The sequence below is a fragment of the Chiloscyllium plagiosum genome, unplaced genomic scaffold (assembly GCF_037043375.1).
Source record: "Chiloscyllium plagiosum isolate Xiang-an unplaced genomic scaffold, Cpla_swu_hap1 HiC_scaffold_1, whole genome shotgun sequence".
Classification (NCBI taxonomy): domain Eukaryota; kingdom Metazoa; phylum Chordata; class Chondrichthyes; order Orectolobiformes; family Hemiscylliidae; genus Chiloscyllium; species Chiloscyllium plagiosum.
This window is the reverse complement of record NW_028270139.1, coordinates 86,037,168-86,056,355: the sequence shown is the minus strand read 5'-3', so window position 1 is coordinate 86,056,355 and position 19,188 is coordinate 86,037,168. Positions and strand designations below refer to the sequence as shown.

At 48.0% G+C, this 19,188-nt stretch overlaps 1 protein-coding gene across 1 annotated transcript in view; it reads left to right on the top strand.

The window, feature by feature from the left end:
- Positions 1 to 2,808, top strand: part of LOC122549769 (cytochrome P450 4V2-like) — a 58,408-nt gene extending 55,600 nt beyond the window's left edge. Inside the window, exon 11 of the mRNA XM_043689768.2 lies at positions 341 to 2,808. Within this exon, the coding sequence (XP_043545703.2) occupies positions 341 to 504 (164 nt within the window). The 3' untranslated portion in view covers positions 505 to 2,808. The remainder of the gene's footprint in view (positions 1 to 340) is intronic.
- The last annotated feature ends 16,380 nt before the right edge of the window (positions 2,809 to 19,188 follow it).

Sequence of the window (19,188 nt, the reverse complement as noted above, 5' to 3'; positions counted from 1 at the left end):
AGCATTTAGCTCCAGGTCAGGATTTTGTGTAGCTTACATGTGGTGGTGGTGATGGTGGTGTTTGAATGGATCTGTTGTCCCTCTCTTTTTCAGAGGGAAGAGGTATTGCCTTGCTATCGCCTGCCTGCAAATCTGTTGTGGAATAGAGGAGATCCAACTGCAGGCCATTTATCTCCCCCATCCTAGGGTGCCAGTGTACTAAGCAGCAGGCCAAACTATGTCATCAGGAAATCTCCCAAATCTTGCTCCTGTCTCAAAGGCTGAAAGTCTAGCCAATGTAATAATGTAGTTCATATTGATATTTTGTAATTTTGTATCTAATGGTTTTTTTTAAATTCAGGCCAAAAATTTGCACTAATGGAGGAGAAGGTGATTTTGTCATCAATTCTTCGGCGATTCCACGTAGAAGCGCAACAAAGCCGTGAGGAACTTCATATGGTGGGTGAATTGATTCTGCGCCCACAAAGTGGCATCTGGATAGAGCTTCACCACAGGGCAGAATAAATGGCATCAGGAGCAGCATGACCAATGAGAACACCAGTAAAAATTCATTTTGTAATTCTCCTTTGCAAACTGATGGATAATCATTTTATGAATTGATAATGTTCTTTACTTTTGTATGTGTATTGTCTTTAGATTATTCTCAAGCTGCTATGTGCTAGTAGCCTTAAAACGTATAATACTGTTTATCTATATTGTTGTCGGACTGGATTCTAATGTGCTTTTAATTTGCACTTTCTACTGTACACAAAACAGAATCTTTACAAGGATATTGCTGTTAATTTTCTGGTAAATCATTCTGCTGTAAAGCATTGTTACCGTCCAGCATACTTCAAAGATGGAAAGAGAACTTTAATTGGCAAAGGAACTGGGTAACTACAATGTCATATCTGTTCGGATGATGCTACCTTCCAAGGCAGTGTTGCTGAAATGGCTTCTGTCTTCTGTAACGGTGGTTTCTTGCCCGCTGTGGTTTTTAGGTCAGATGTAGTTGAGGGGCCTATCACCCATGCCTCCACCCCTGCACCTTCCCATCACTCAGCAGTGGGATCGGGTCCCCCTTGTTCTCTCTTTTTTCATCCCACCAGCCTCTGCATTCAAAGGATCATCCTTTGCCATTTCAGAGAACTCCAGCAGAATGCCACCACCAAACACATCATCTCCTCGTTTCCACTGTCTGCATTTCGCAGGGGCGTTCCCTCTGGAATACCCTAGTCCATTCTTGAATAATGGCCAACACTTCTCTCCCTTCCCATGGCACCTTCCCATGTCACCACAGAAAGTGCAACATTTGTCCCTTCACCTCTTCCTTGCAGATGAAGCAGCATTTCACCTGTTCCTCCTCCGATCTGATCTATTGCATTCGCTGCAGCCAATGTGGCCTACTCTACTTTGGAGAAACCAAACACAGAATGGGTGATCGCTTTGCAGAACAGCTCTGCAAGCAGGACCCTGACCTTGCCATAGCCAGTCACTTCAACACATTCTCCAGCTTGCATGGCCACATGTCTGCCCTCTGCATGCTGTAATACTTGAGCGAATCACAGCGCAAACTGGAAGAACAACATCTCATCTTCAGACTGGCACTTTGCAACCTTCTGGATTTAATCTGAAGGCGCTAAACTCAAAATTGTGAACTAACTCCCATTTGTTCCCTTTTGCTTTAATTATTACATTCTCTGTCACCATGTCCTCTTTCCTCTTCCTCCACTCCAGTGGGATTGTCTGTTCTTTCCAGTTTGACAGTTAGACACATCACTTTGCTGTTCTCACATTCTGATCACATAATCTGAACTATCAACCCCCCTTTCTCCCCCGGTGGTCCACCCCACTGTTGCATAAATGCTGCCCCCTCCAAACTTCATGTCAACTCTAATGAGGAGGCATTGAGAATCAAAAATTCAGTATGCCCCCTCTCCATGGATGATGCCAGACCCGATGTGATTTTTTTTTTATTTTCAATATTCTCAATATTACAGTTTGACTTTTTGTTTCCCCCAACACTTAGTTTTCTTTATGCATTTGCTGCTTTGCCATATAATCACTCCGGGGGTCCCTGAAACAAACAAATTAGTACATTTCTTTTAAAAACGTTATTAAATTACCTTGAGTGATACTGAATATTCCAGCCCATCAATTATCTTTTCTGTTGAAATGAATGGCAATTAAAATTGGATAAAGTGTAATAAAAATAGAACTTACTTGAGAGTGTCCATTTTCCCCACTTAGAACTGCAGCTATATAAACATCCAAGTTAAAATCAACCATCAGGCACAAGAATATCATTCACCTTGGGTGCTCATAAGTTGGCTGACCAACTTACACTGTACCCAATAAAAACTGAAAGAACTGCAGAAGCTGTGAAGAGAAATCAGTTCTGAAGAAGGGTCACTGGACCCGCAACATTAACTTTGATTCCTCTTCACGGCTGCTGGCAGACCTGCTGAGCTTTTCCAGCAACTTCTGTTTTTCTTTCTGATTTACAGCATTTACAGCAAATACGGACACTCAAGTAGAGCATACAAATTGTTCAATTTAAACTGCTGGTGTCTCAGAGCTGATATATTGAAAAGAAATGAGTATTCTTCCTGTCATTGGAGTTCATGGGTTGTCTGAACGAATCAGAATAAGCGCAAATTATGAAAAAATGCAGAGATATCAAATTCAATGTACTAATTTTTAATATTGAATATTTTCAGCTGTATCAACTTGTGTTTAGATTGAAAACACATCCGTGAACAATATTGTGACCAACCCCAGCTTTCTTGCGAGCTGGCTATTTTTAAATAAAGATACTAAATGATGAAACGGCTTAGTTGCATTTCTTTGCCAATATATTCTGCCAACTGAAAGTACGTCAGGAACAGTTAGGGGTTGCCAGGATGGATTTTCCGTTATCTGAATTTATAAATTACTTTACTTAGTGTGGAAACAGGCCCTTCGGCCCAACAAGTCCACACCGACCCGCCGAAGCGCAACCCAACCAGACCCATTTCCCCTACATTTACCCCTTCACCTAACACTACGGGCAATTTAGCATGACCAATTTACCTAACCTGCACATTTTTGGACTGGGAGGAAACCGGAGCACCGAGGAAACCCACGCAGACACTGGGAGAACGTGCAAACTCCACACAGTCACCTGAGGTGGGAAATGAACCCGGGTCTCTGGCGCTGTGAGGCAGCAGTGCTAACCACTGTGCCACCGTGCCGCTCAGGTTTTATGAATTTGTCTAATTGCATCATGATCAAATGATGGTCAGTGCTGTGGGTTACACTTGGATTTTCTTACATTTTTTTTTTTAAAAAGAGGGCTCCATCTATAAGAGAATCAAACCTGTCAGATACAACACCAATTGGGCTTAAATTAAAAAATCAGCATGTTCAAGTACTATTTATCCTTTGAGCTGAGGCTTTGTGCAAGGAGCCCCCACAGCCAAGGTATATTGGTTGGATAATAATTGGTCTACTGTATATTCCCAGGAACATTGATTCAAATCATACCCAGGATGTTACATTTTCTTCTGGGCCCTGTTCATTTCAGACACAAAGAACACTTATTTGGATCGAACTTGACACAGTGCATGTAACAGGAAGAGGAGCTCCACAAATATCCCCATCCTCAATGAAGAGTGAACCAACACATTGGAGTAAAAAATATGAAGTGCTGTTCAGCCTCCTAATCAAGCACTCCCATTACAGCTACAACACTGGAATCTACGTGGCAATGTGGCAAATTGCGCAAGTATGTCCTGTCCAGAAGAAGCAAGACAAATTCAATAACCCAATAATCTACTATTGATTGTCAACAAAGTGATGGAAGAGTAGTGACAGTATAAGATGCTGGCTTAACAATAAACTGCTAGCGAACTCATCACAGCTTTTGCCCAACCTCTTTCAAAAGAGCTGATCTACAGAAATGAGTTGAGAATGCCTGCTCTTAATATCATGGCAGCATTTGACTGAGTGTGGAATCAAGAAGATCTAACAAAATAGGAATTGAGGAGAAAACCCCACTGTTTTAGACATACCTGGCACAAAAGATAATGGTTGTGGTTGTTGGAGGTCAGTCATCTCAGTCCCAGAAAATTTCTGCACGAGATTTCCCCCAGATGTTGTCCGAGGCCCAACCATACCTGCAGATAAAACTGTCAGATCGGTGGGAAGAGCAAACGGCAAATATGTTCTGATAAAGACATAAGGTGGGACCCTGACTGGAGAACTCTTGATATCTAGGGATATAAAGATTAGGATTTTGAAAAAATTAAGTTTATAGCTAATACCAAGGTCTTAATATGGAGAGGAAATTTAAAATGGAAACTAGGAAAACTAAAAAAAAGTATCCAAAAGCATTGCCATGTTTAAGGAAAACTCAAAAGGTTTCTGTAATTAACTAGGAAAATCAAAAGGGCCTATTCCAGGTAATCTGTTTGTGGACCTAGAAGATGTGAGGTCAGTTCTCAATGAATCCTGTAATTTCCTCCCTCAGGGTCTACTGTACAGAACGTGGACTGCAGCGGTTTAAGAAGGTAGCTCATCACCACCACCTTCTCAAGGGCAACTAGGGACAGGCAATAAATGCAGTGGCATCCAGGTTCCATGAGAAAAATTTAAAAAAAACTTTCTATTGGCTTTTTACAGGAGCTCAGGTGTGTGATGGATGGCAGTTGCAGGAAGGGAGATAAACTGAAGGTACAGTCAGATAGCTGGGTGACCTCTATGAAAGGTAGGAGAGGGAGGCAGGTGGTGTAGGAGTCTCCTGTGGCTATTCACATCTTAAACTAGTATGCTGTTTTAGATAATTTTAGAGGGTGATGGACTCTCTGTGGAATGTAGTACTGACAGGTCAGGCAGCATCCAAGGAACAGGAGAATTGACGTTTCGGGCAGGAATTTAAAAAGGAGGTCCTCAAGGGTAGTAATATCTGGATTACTCCTGGTGCTACAAGCTAGTGAGGGTAGGAATAGGAGGATAGAGCAGATGAATGCGTGGTTGAGAGCTGGTGCAGGGGAGAAGGGTTCACATATTTGGATCATTGGATTCTCTTCTGGGGTAGAAATGACCTGCATAAGAAGGACGGACTGCACCTAATTTGGAAGGGGTCTAATATATGGCTAGAACTGTTTAGGAGGATTTAAACAAGGCGTGGTGGGGGGCGGGGGAAGTACCCAAGGAAATTGTGAGGAAAGAGAGCAGTCTGAGACTGATGCAGTTGGGAAAAGGAGTAAATCAAACAGTCAGGGTAGACAGGAATGAAGTAGAAAACTAGGTAGGACTGATAAATTAAACTGCATTTATTTCAATGCAAGAGGCCTAAATAGGTAAAGCAGATGAACTCAGGGCATAATTAGGAACACGAGACTGGGATATCACAACAATTATAGAGACCTGGCTCAGGAATGGACAGGACTGGCAACTTAATGTTCTAGGGTATAGATGCTATAGGAAGGATTGTAAGGATGGCGAGAAAGGCAGGGAAGTGGTGCTTTTGATTAAGCATAACATTACGGCTGTACTTAGGGAGGATTCTCCAAGGAATACATTCAGGGAAGTTATTTGGCTAGAACTGAGAAATAAGAAGAGGATGATCACCTTATTGGAACTATACTATAGACGCGCCCAGTAGTAGGAAACTGAGAAACAAATTTATAAGGAGATCCCACAGTCCAAAGATGTGCAAGTCAGGTGAATTGGCCATGCTAAATTGCCCATAGTGTTAGGTGAAGGGGTAAATGTAGGGGTATGGGTGGGTTGTGCTACGGCGGGTTGGTGTGGACTTGTTGGGCCGAAGGGCCTGTTTCCACACTGTAAGTAATCTAATCTCAGTTATCTGTGAGAATAATAGGGAGGTTGTGGGCGAGGATTTAAATTTTCCAAACAGACTGAGACTGCCATAGTGTTAAGGGCTTGGAATTTGTCAAATATGCACAAGAAAATTTTCTGATTCAGTAAATGGACGTACTTATGAGAGAAGGTGCAAGAGTTGACCTACTCTTGAGAAATAAGGCAAGGCAAGTGACTGAGGTGTCAGTGGGGGAGCACTTTGGGGCCAGTGACCATAATTCTATGAGGTTTAAAATAGTGATGGAAAAGGATAGACCAGATCTAAAAGTTAAAGTTCTAAATTGGAGGAAGGCTAATTTTGACGGTATTAGGCAAGAACTTTCAAAAGCTGACTGGGGGCAGGTGTTTGCAGATAAAGGGATGCCTTGAAAATGGGAAGCCTTCAGAAATGAGATAATGAGAGGCCAGAGACAATATGTTCCCATTAGGGTGAAGGGCAAGGGTGGTAGGTGTAGGGAATGCTGGATGACTAGAGAAATTGAAGTTTAGGTCAAGAAAGAGAAGTAAGCATATGTCAGATATAGACAGCAACGTTCGAGCGAATCCTTAGAAGATTTTAAAGACTGTAAGCGTATACTTAAGAGGGAAATCAGGAGGGAAAAATGGGGGAGATAAGAACTTTGACAAATAGGCTTAGGCAAAATCCAAAGGGATTCTACAAATGCATTAGGGTCAAAAGGGTAACTAAGGAGAGAATAGATGCCCTTTAAGATCAGCAAGGCTGCCTATGTGTGGAAACACAAGAGATGAATGAGATACTAAATAAGTATTTTGCTTCAGTGTTTACTGTAGAGAAAGATATAGAAAGGATAGAATGTGGGGAAATAAATAGCGACATTCTGAAAAATGTCCATTTTACAGAGGAGATGGTGCTAGAGGTCTTAAAATGCATCAGGGTAGATAAGTACCCAGGACTCAGTGGGAAACTGGGGGGGTGAGTGCTGGGCCTCTTGCTAAGATACATGTAACATTGATAGCCAGGTAAGGTGTCAGAAGTTGTCTAATATGATGGGAATATTTAAGAAAGGTGGTAAGGAAAAGCCAGGGAACTAAAAATCAGTGAACCTGACATTGGTGGTAGGCAAGTTGTTGGAGGATATCCTGAGGGACAGGATTTACACATATTTGGAAAGGCAAGGACTGATTAGGGATAGTCAATATGGCTTTGTGCATGGGAAATCGTGGCTCAGTAACTTGATTGAGTTTTTTGAGGAAGTAACAAAGAGGATTGATGAGGGCAGAGCAGTAGACATGATCTATATGGACTTCAGTAAAGCATTCAATAAGGTTCCTCAAGAAAGATTAGTCAGCAAGGTTAGATCGCATGGAATACAGGAAGAACTATTTGGGCACAAAACTGGCTCAAAGGTAGAAGACAGAGGTTGATGGTGGAGAGTTGCTTTTCAGACTGGAGGCCTGGGACCAGTGGTGTGCCACAAAGGATTTGTGCTGGGTTCACTGCTTTTCATCATTTGTATAAATGATTTGAGTATGAACATAAGAGGTATAGTTAATAGGTTTGCAGATGACACTGTAATTGGAGGTGTGGTGGACAGCTAAGAAGGTTACCTCAGAGTATAATGGGATCTTGATCAGATGGGCCAATGGGCCAAGAAGTGGCAGATGAAGTTAAATTTAGGGCAGCATGGTAACTCAGTGGTTAGCCCTGCTGCCTCACAATGCCAGGGACCTGGGCTTGATTCCCGCTTTGGGCGACTGTCTGTGTGGAGTTTGCACATTCTCTTTGTGTCTACATGGGTTTCCTCCAGGTGCTCTGGTTTCCTCCCACATTCCAAAAAAGATGTGCAGGTCAGGTGAATTGGCCATGCTACTAAATGTAGGGAAATGAATCTGGGTGGGTTGCGCTTCGGAGGGTCGATGTGGTTAGGCCGAAGGGCCTGTTTCCAAACTGTAGGGAATTTAATCTAATCTACTCAATTTAAATAAATGTGAGATACTGCATTTTGGAAAGGCAAACCAGGGCACGACTTCTACATTTAATGCAAGGTCCTGGGGAGTGTTGCTGAACAAAGAGACCTTGGAGTGCAGGTTCATAGTTCCTTGAAAGTGGAGTCACAGATAGACAAGATAGTGAGGAAGGCGTTTGATATGCTTTCCTTTATTGGAAAGTGCATTGCGTATAGGAGTTGAGAGGTCATTTTCCAGTTGAACAGGACATTAATTTGACCACTTTTGGAATATTGCATGCAATTCTGATCTCCCTCTTACAGGAAGGATGTACTGAAACTTGAAAGGGTTCAGAAAGGATTTATGAGGATGTTGCCAGAGTTGGGGGATTTGAGCTATAGGGAGAGGTTGAATAGGCCAGGCCTGCTTTCTCCGGAGTGTTGGAGGCTGAGGGGTGACCTTATAGAGGTGTTTAAAATCATGAGGGACATGGATAGGATAAATAGGCAAAGTCGTTTCCTCAGGCTGGGGGAGTCCAAAACTAGAAGGCACAGGTTTAAGGTGAGAAGGGAAAATATAAAAGAGACTTAAGTGGCAATTTTTTCACGCAGAGGTTGGTTTGAATGCGGAATGAGCTGCCAGAGGAAGTGGTGGAGTCTGGTATGATTACAACATGTAAAAAGCATCTGGATGGGTATATAAAATGGAGGAGATACTAAATGAATATTTTGCATCAGTATTTACCGAGGAAAAGGATATGGAAGGTATAGACTGTAGGGAAATAGATGGTGACATCTTGCAAAATGTCCAGATTACAGAGGAGGAAGTGCTGGATGTCTTGAAACGGTTAAAGGTGGATAAATCCCCAGGACCTGATCAGGTGTTACTGAGAACTCTGTGGGAAGCTAGAGAAGTGATTGCTGGGCCTCTTGCTGAGATATTTGTATCATCGATAGTCATAGGTGAGGTGCCGGAAGACTGGAGGTTGGCAAATGTGGTGCCACTGTTTAAGAAGGGCAGTAAAGACAAGCCAGGGAACTATAGACCGGTGAGCCTGACCGCAGTGGTGGGCAAGTTGTTGGAGGGAATCCTGAGGGACAGGATGTACTGTATTTGGAAAGGCAAGGACTGATTATGGATAGGAGAAAGTGAGGACTGCAGATGCTGGAGATCAGAGCTGAAAATGTGTTGTTTGAAAAGCGCAGCAGGTCAGGCAGCATCCAAGGAGCAGGGGAATCGACATTTTGGGCATGAGCCCATCTTCAGGAATAAGGAAAGAGTGCCAAGCAGGCTAAGATAAAAGGTAGGGAGGAGGAACTTGGGGGAGGGGCGTTGGAAAAGCGATAGGTGGAAGGAGGTTAAGGTGAGGGTGATAAGGTGAAGGTGATAAGCCGGAGTGGGGGTGGGGGCGGAGAAGTCAGAAAGAAGATTGCAGGTTAGGAAGGTGGTCCTGAGTTCGAGGGACTGAGACAAGGTGGGGGGAGGTGAAATGAGGAAACTGGAGAAATCTGAGTTCATCCCTTGTGGTTGGAGGGTTCCTAGGTGGAAGATGTGGCGCACTTCCTCCAGCCGTCGTGTTGCTATGGTCTGGCGATGGAGGAGTCCAAGGACCTGCATGTCCTTGGTGGAGTGGGAGGGGGAGTTGAAGTGTTGAGCCACAGGGTGGTTGGGTTGGTTGGTCCGGGTGTCCCAGAGGTGTTCTCTGAAACGTTCCGCAAATAGGTGGCCTGGCTCCCCAATATAGAGGAGGCCACATCGGGTGCAGCGGATGCAGTAAATGATGTGTGTGGAAGTGCAGGTGAATTTGTGGCGGATATGGAAGGATCCCTTGGGGCCTTGGAGGGAAGTAAGGGGGGAGGTGTGTGCGCAAGTTTTGCATTTCTTGCGGTTGCAGGGGAAGGTGCCGGGAGTGGAGGTTGGGTTGGTGAGGGGTGTGGATCTGACGAGGGAGTCTTGGAGTGAGTGGTCTTTTCGGAACGCTGATAGGGGAGGGGAGGGAAATATATCCCTGGTGGTGGGGTCCATTTGGAGGTGGCAGAAATGACGACGGATGATACGATGTATATGGAGGTTGGTGGGGTGGTAGGTGAGGACCAGTGGGGTTCTGTCCTGGTGGCGATTGGAGGGGTGGGCCTCAAGGGCAGAGGAGTGGGAAGTGGAATAGATGCGGTGGAGGGCATCGTCGACCACGTCTGGGGGGAAATTGCGGTCTTTGAAGAAAGAGGCCATCTGAGTTGTTTGGTATTAGAACTGGTCCTCCTGGGAGCAGATGCAGCGGAGACGAAAAATTGGGAATATGGGATGGCGTTTTTACAGAGGGCAGGGTGGGAGGAGGTGTAGTCTAGGTAGCTGTGGGAGTCGTTCGGTTTATAGTAAATGTCCGTGTTGATTCGGTCGCCCGAGATAGAAATGGAGAGGTCTAGGAAGGGGAGGGAGGAGTCTGAGACGGTCCAGGTAAATTTGAGGTCGGGGTAGAAGGTGTTAGTAAAGTGGATGAACTGTTCAACCTCCTTGTGGGAGCACGAGGCAGCGCCGATACAGTCATCGATGTAGCGGAGGAAAAGGTGAGGGGTGGTGCCAGTGTAGCTGCGGAAGATGGACTGTTCCACATATCCTATGAAGAGGCAGGCATAGCTGGGGCCCATGCGGGTGCCCATGGCTGCTCCTTTGGTTTGGAGGAAGTGGGAGTATTGGAAAGAGAAGTTGTTCAGGGTGAGGACCAGTTCAGTCAGTTGAAGGAGGGTGTCAGTGGAAGGTACTGGTTGGTACGGCGGGAAAGGAAGAAGCAGAGGGCTTTGAGTCCTTCGTGATGGGGGATGGATGTATACAGGGACTGGATGTCCATGGTGAAGATAAGGTGTTGGGGACCAGGGAAGCGAAAATCATGGAGGAGTTGGAGGGCGTGGGTGGTGTTCCGAACGTAGGTGGGGAGTTCTTGGACTAAGGGGGACAGGACCGTGTCGAGGTCTGCAGAGATGAGTTCGGTGGGGCAGGAGCAGGCAGAGACAATAGGTCAGCCGGGGCAGTCAGGTTTGTGGATTTTGGGCAGGAGGTAGAAATGGGCGGTGTGGGCTTGTGGGACTATGAGGTTGGAGGTGGTGGATGGGAGATCCCCTGAGGTGATGAGGTTATGGATGGTCTGGGAGATGATGGTTTGGTGGTGGGAGGTGGGGTCACAGTCAAGGGGGCAGTAGGAGGAGGTGTCCGTGAGCTGGCGTTTAGCCTCAGCGGTGTAAAGGTCGGTGCGCCAAACTACCACTGCGCCTCCCTTGTCTGCCAGTTTGATAGTGAGGTTGGGGTTGGAACGGAGGGAGTGGAGGGCTGCACGTTCCGAGGGTGAGAGGTTGGAGTGGGTGAGAGGGGTAGAGAGGTTGAGGCGGTTAATGTCGCGCCGGCAGTTGGCTCTGAAGAGATTGAGGGCGGGTAAGAGGCCAGCACGGGGTGTCCAGGTGGATGGGATGTGTTGGAGGCGGGAGAAGGGGTCGTCAGAGGGTGGGCGAGAATCCTGGTTGAAGAAGTAGGCGCGGAGGCGAAGGCGGCGGAAGAATTGTTCGATGTCTCGCCGCGTGTTGAACTCGTTGATCCGAGAGCGTAGGGGAATGAAGGTGAAGCCTCTGCTGAGGACTGATCTTTCATCCTCAGAGAGGGGTTGTTCTGGAGGGATGGTGAAAATATGGCAGTGCTGGGAGCTAGGACCTGGTGTGGGGCTGGAGCTGTGAGTTGGGGCGGGATTAGGCGTGGGGGCGGGAATCGGGGTGGAGACGGAGATCGGAGCGGGGATGGGGTTCGACGTGGGGATGGAGATCGGCGTGGGGGCGGGGTTAGGCGTGCAAACGGAGATCGGTGTGGGGGCAGGATTAGGCGTGGTGACGGAGATCGGCGTGGGGGCGGAGACGCATGTGGCATGGTTGTTGTGCAAGTGAGTGATGTCACTAGGGGTGGAAGTGGCTGCGGCGACAGCAACCCCGGGGGCAGAAGTGTCTATGGTACGGCAGAAATGATGTTGTCCCGAATGCCATGGACCCCGCGGAGGCCGCGAATCTGTCGGCTATGGTCATCCTGGCAATCGTGGAGGCGGTTGTCTGGGCGGCGATCGCGGAGGCTGAATGGTCGGTGGGGGCGGAATGGACATCATGGTTCACGGCGGCGGTTGCTGCATCGGCCGCGTGGTTAATGGCGCCTGAGTGATTTCGGAGGCCAATGGATGATTCTGGAACAGTTGAGGAATCCGGAGTGGGGGGTAAGTACATGAATGTTTTTGGTACTTACTGTCTTTAATTTCCGATATGGCTAGGAAGAACTGTTTGTTTAGTGTAAGGATTCTTCTGTGGATGAAGAACAGTAGAGGTCCTTTGCAAGTCTGTGAGAGTGTTGGCCTGAGCTGGGATAGGGCTAATTGCAGGGAATGTAGGTAGCGGCGCATGGCTGCAAGTGTGGAGCGGAGGATCCGGAGGGAGGTCTGTTGCTGGACGCTTCGGATTTGTTGTAGGTACTGGTTGTCCTGGTTGACCTCTACTGTTCTTCATCCACAGAAGAATCCATACACTAAACAAACAGTTCTTCCTAGCCATATCAGAAATTAAAGACAGTAAGTACCAAAAACATTCATGTACTTACCCCCACACTCTGGGTTCCTCAACTGTTCTAGAATCTTCCATCGGCATCCGGAATCATTTAGGCGCCATTAACCACGCGGCCGCTGCAGCAACTGCCGCCGTGAACCACGACGTCACTTCCGCCCCCACTGACCATGCAGCCTCCGCAATTGCCGCCCAGACAACCGCCTCCACGATCACCAGGAAGACCATCGCCGACAAATTCGCGGCCTCCGCGGGGTCCACGGCTATCGGGAACAACACTGTTTCTGCCGTCGCCACAGCCACTTCTGCCCCCAGTGACATCACTCACCTGCACAACGACCACGCCGTATGCGTCTCCGCCCCCACGCCGATCTCTGTCCGCGCGCCTAACCCCGCTCCCACGCCGATCTCTGTCCGCGCGCCTAACCCCGCCCCACGCCGATCTCTGTCCGCACGCCTAACCCCGCCCCCACACCGATCTCTGTCCGCATGCCTAACCCCGCCCCCACACCGATCTCTGTCCACACGCCTAACCCCGCCCCACGCCGATCTCTGTCCGCGCGCCTAACCCCGCCCCCACACCGATCTCTGTCCGCACGCCTAACCCCGCCCCCATGCCGATCTCTGTCCGCACGCCTAACCCCGCCCCCATGCCGATCTCTGTCCGCACGCCTAACCCCGCCCCCACACTGATCTCCATTCGCACGCCTAACCCCGCCCCATGCCAATCTCCATCTCCACGCCGAACCCCACACCCGTTCCGATCTCCGTTTCTGCCGCAATTCCCGCCCCCACGCCGATCTCCATCCCCACGCTGAACCCCACCCCCACTCCGATCTCCATCCCGGTCCGATTCCCGCCCCCACGCCGAACCCCACCCCCGTTCCGATCTCCGTCCCCGTTGCAATTCCCGCCCCACGCCGATCTCCGTTCGCATGCCTAACCCCGCCCCTATGCTGATCTCCATCCCCACGCCGAGCCCTACCCCCGCTCTGATCTCCGTCCCCGCCCCGATTCCCACCCCCATGCCTAACCCCGCCCCCACTCCCAACTCCAGCCCCACTCGAGGTCCTAGCTCCCAGCCCTGCCGTATTTTCACCATGCCACCAGAACTCCCCCTCTCTGAGGATGAAAGATGCCTCACCTTCATTCCCCTACGCTCTCGGATTAACGAGTTCAACACGCGGCGAGACATCGAACAATTCTTCCGCCGCCTTCGCCTACTTCTTCAACCAGGATTCTCGCCCACCCTCTGACGACCCCTTCTCCCGCCTCCAACACATCCCATCCACCTGGACACCCCGTGCTGGCCTCTTACCCGCCATCAATCTCTTCAGAGCCAACTGCCGCCGCGACATTAACCGCCTCAACCTCTCCACCCCTCTCACCCACTCCAACCTCTCACCCTCGGAACGTGCAGCCCTCCACTCCCTCTGCTCCAACCCCAACCTAACTAACAAACCGGCAGACAAGGGAGGCGCGGTAGTAGTTTGGTGCACCGACCTTTACACCGCTGAGGCTAAACGCCAGCTCGCAGACACCTCCTCCTACTGCCCCCTTGACCATTACCCCACCTCCCATCACTAAACCATCATCTCCCAGACCATCCATAACCTCATCACCTCAGGGGATCTCCCATCCACCGCCTCCAACCTCATAGTCCCACAACCCCCGCACCACCCGTTTCTACCTCCTGCCCAAAATCCACAAACCTGACATGCCCCGGCCGACCCAATGTCTCAGCCTGCTCCTGCCCCACCGAACTCATCTCTGCATACCTCGACATGGTCCTGTCCCCCTGAGTCCAAAAACTCCCCACCTACGTTCGGGACACCACCCACGCCCTCCACCTCCTCCATGATTTTCGCTTCCCAGGTACCCATTGCCTTATCTTCACCATGGACATCCAGTCCCTGTACACCTCCATCCCCCATCACGAAGGACTCAAAGCCCTCCGCTTCTTCCTTTCCTGCCGTGCCAACCAGTACCCTTCCACTGACACCCTCCTTCAACTGACTGAACTGGTCCTCACCCTGAACAACTTCTCTTTCCAATCCTCCCACTTCCTCCAAACCAAAGGAGCAGCCATGGGCGCCCGCATGGACCCTAGCTATGCCTGCCTCTTCATAGGATATGTGGAACAGTCCATCTTCCGCAGCTACACTGGCACCAAAACCCCACCTTTTCCTCCGCTACATCGATGACTGTATCGGCGCTGCCTCGTGCTCCCACGAGGAGGTTGAACAGTTCATCCACTTTACTAACACCTTCCACCCCGACCTCAAATTTACCTGGACCGTCTCAGACTCCTCCCTCCCCTTCCTAGACCTCTCCATTTCTATCTCGGGCGACCGAATCAACATGGACATTTACTATAAACCGACCGACATGCACAGCTACCTAGACTATACCTCCTCCCACCCTGCCCTGTGTAAAAATGCCAAGCCATATTCCCAATTCCTTCGTCTCCTCTGCATCTGCTCCCAGGAGGACCAGTTCTAATACCGAACAACCCAGATGGCCTCTTTCTTCAAAGAGCACAATTTCCCCCCAGACATGGTCGATGATGCTCTCCACCGCATGTCCTCCACTGCCTGCTCCTCCGCCCTTAAGTCCCGCCCCTCCAATCGCCACCAGGACAGAACCCCGCTGGTCCTCACCTACCACCCCATCAACCTCCATATACATCGTATCATCCGTCGTCATTTCCGCCACCTCCAAACGGTCCCCACCACCAGGGATATATTTCCCTCCCCTTCCCATCAGTGTTCCGAAAAGACCACTCCCTCCATGACTCCCTCGTCAGGTCCACACCCCCCACCAACCCAACCTCCACTCCCGGCACCTTCCCCTGCAACTGCAAGAAATGCAAAACTTGTGCCCACACCTCCCCCCTTATTTCCCTCCAAGGCCCCAAGGGATCCTTCCATATCTGCCACAAATTCACCTGCACCTCCACACACATCATTTACTGCATCCGGTGCACCCGATGTGGCCTCCTCTATATTGGGGAACAGGCCGCCTACTTGCAAAACGTTTCAGAGAACACCCCTGGGACACTCGGACCAACTAACCCAACCACCCCATGGCTCAACACTTCAACTCCCCCTCCCACTCCACCAAGGACATGCAGGTCCTTGGACTACTCCATCGCCAGACCATAGCAATACAACGACTGGAGGAAGAGCACCTCATCTTCCGCCTAGGAACCGTCCAACCACAAGGGATGAACTCAGATTTCTCCAGTTTCCTCATTTCACCTCCCCCTACCTTGTCTCAGTCTCAACCCTCGAACTCAGCACCACCTTCCTAACCTGCAATCTTCTTTCTGACCTCTCCGCCCCCACCCCCACTCCGGCCTATCACCCTCACCTTATCACCCTCACGTTAACTTCCTTCCACCTATCGCATTTCCAACGCCCCTCCCCCAACTCCCTCCTCCCTAACTTTTATCTTAGCCTGCTTGGCACACTTTCCTCATTCCTGAAGTAGGGCTCATGCCCGAAACGTCGATTCTCCTGCTCCTTGGATGCTGCCTGACCTGCTGCACTTTTCCAGCAATACATTTTTAACATTTAAAAGGCATTTGGATAAATACATGGATAGGAAAGGATTAGGATAGGATTAGGATATGGGCCAAGTACAGGGAAATGGGGTTAGTGTGGATGGACATTTTGGTCGGCATGGACCAGTTTGGGCCAAAATGCCTGTTTCTGTGCTGTAGGACACTATGACTCTATGGTGGTATAGTGGTCAGTGAAGAATTTTATCTAAGATTACAAAGATATCTTGATCAATTTGGTCAATGGGCTGAGGAGTGGCAAATGGAGTTTCATTTGGATAAGTACGAGGTGTTGCATTTTGGTAAAACAAACAAGGGCAGGAGGTGTGCAATTAATGGTGGGGCTTTGGGTGATGCTGCAGAGTGAGAGACCCTGTGGTTCAGGTACATAATTCTTTGAAAGTTGTGTCACAGGTAGACAGGGTGGTTGAGAAGACATTTAGCATGCTTGTATTCATTCCTCAAATCTTTGAGTCTAGGAGTTGGGACATCATGTTGAGGTTGGACAAGACATTGGTGGGGCCCATTCTGCAGTGCTGTGTGCAGTTCTGGTCACCCTGCTATACGAAGTATATGATTAAAATGGAGAGGGTTAGAACATAGAACATAGAACATAGCGCAGAACAAGCCTTTTGTCCCTCGATGTTGCACTGACCTGTGAACTATTTTTAGCTTGTCCCCCTACACTATCCCATCATCATCCATGTGCTTATCCAAGGATTGTTTAAATATCCCTAATGTGGCTGAGTTAACTACATTGGCAGGGAGGGCATTCCACACCCTTACCACTCTCTGCATAAATAACTTGCCTCTGACATCTGTCTTAAATCTATCACCCCTCAATTTGTAGTTATGCCCCCTCGTACAAGCTGATGTCATCATCCTAGGAAAAAGACTTTCACTGTCTACCCTATCTAATCATCTGATCATCTTGTATGTCTCTATCAAATCCCCTCTTAGCCTGCTTCTTTCCAATGAGAACATATTAAGTCTCTCAGCCTTTCCTCATAAGATCTTCCATCCAGACCAGGCAACATCCTGGTAAATCTCCTCTACACCTTTTCCAATGCTTCCACATCCTTCCTGAAATATGGCGACCAGAACTGTACACAATATTCCAAGTGTGGCCACACTAGCGTTTTGTATAGTTGCAGCATAATAGATGTACATAGATCCATCTACCAATGAAACCTAACACACTGTATGCCTTCTTAACAGCACTATCCACCTGGGTGCCAATTTTCAGGGATCTATGTACATGGACTCCAAGATCCCTCTGCACATCCACACTACCAAGAATCTTTCCGTTGACCCAGTACTCTGCCTTCCTGTTATTCTTCCCAAAGTGCATCATCTCACATTTAGCTGCATTGAACTCCATTTGCCACCTCTCAGCCCAATTCTGCAGTTTATCCAAGTCCCCCTGCAACCTGTAACATTCTTCCAAACTGACCACTACTCCACCAACTTTAGTGTCATCTGCAAATTTGCCAATCCATCCACTTATGCCGGATGCTGCCTGAATTGCTGTGCTCTTCCAGCACCACTGATCCAGAATCTGGTTTCCAGCATCTGCAGTCATTGTTTTTACCTCGTTGATTTTAACCCTACTGCGAATCCTCTTGCAAGGATGCCTGCCTTGAAAAAGTTTTCCTCCTCTCTCTACAAGAATCTCAGGGAGTCCCTCTCTACTTTCTCCCCACCCTCCTCTAGCTTATCTCTCCATGCTTCAGGCTCTCTGCCTTTATTCCTGATGAAGGGCTTTTGCTGCTCGTCGGATGCTGCCTGAATTGCTGTGCTCTTCCAGCACCACTGATCCAGAATCCACTTATGCCTATGTCTAAGTCATTTATAAAAATGACAAACAGCAGTGGTCCCAAAACAGATCCTTGTGGCACACCATTAGTAACTGGACTCCAGGCTGAATATTTTCTATCAACTACCACTCGCTGCCTTCTTTCAGAAAACCAGTTTCTACTTCAAACTGCTAAATCACCCTCAATTCCAGGCCTCTGCATTTTCTCCAACAGCCTACCATTCAGAAGAAATTTACCAGTATATTGTCAGGAATGGATGGTTTGAGTTTGAAGGATAGGTTATAAAGGGTAGGACTATTTTCATTGGAGCGTAAAATCATAAGGGGCATAGATAAGGGGAATAGCAAGGGTCTTTTACCTTGTGTGAGGGTGTTCAAACCTAGGGGGCATATTTTTAAGGTGGGAAGAGCAAGTTTTAAAAAGGATACAAGAGGCAACTTCTTTACATAGAGAATGATTTGTGTGTGGAATAAATTGCCAGAAGAACCAATGGATGCATGTACAGTTCCAACACTTAAAAGATATTTGGATAAGTACATGAATAGGAAAAGTTTGGAGGGATACGGACCAAATGCAGGCAAGTGGGTCTAGTTAAGTTTGGGAACATGGTCGGCATGGACTAGTTGGACCGAAGGATCTGTTTCCATGCTGTATGACTCTATGACTCAATGGCTGTGTAACTCTATGAGTGCTGATGAGGGTAATAGCTTCCCTGTGGTATACTTTAGGAAGGCTTTTGATAAGGTCCGTCATAGCTGACTGGTCAAGAAAGTAAGAGTTCATGGGATCCAAGACAAAGTGACATGTTGATCCAAAATTATCTGAGAGGTATGAAGCAAAGATTGATGGTTGAGAAATATTTCTGTGGCTGGATGTCTGCTTCCAGTGGGGTACTGCAGGGCTCGGTGCCGGGACCCATGCTGTTTGTGATATATATTAATGATTGGACATGAAAGTAGGGGGAATAATTAAGAAGTTTGAGAATGACATGAAAATTGGTTGGGTGTTATATAGTGAGCAGAATAGCCATAAATTGCAGGAGGATTAGTCACATGGACAGAGCAGTGGTAATGGAATTCAACTTGGAAAGTGTGAGTTAATGCACTTGGAGACGGTGACAAGACAAATGATTACACTATGGATGGTAGGACTCTGGAAACCTCTGAGGATTAGAGGGACTTCGGCATATCCACGGATTCCTGAACATAGCAGAATAGCTAGATAAGGTGGTTTAGAAGGTGTACAGAATATTGTCCTTTATTACTGAAGCAGAGACTACAAGAACAAGGACACTACGCTGAAACTGTATAAAACACTAGTTGGACCACAGCTGGAGTATTGTGTGCAGTTCTGGTCGCCATATTGTAAGAAGGATGTAATTGCACTTGAGAGACTGTAAGTGAGATTTCTTACTATGCTGCCTAGGCTCGAATTCCGTAGAGTCGTTGATAATAAGGCGGTATAGGTTGAAGGTAAG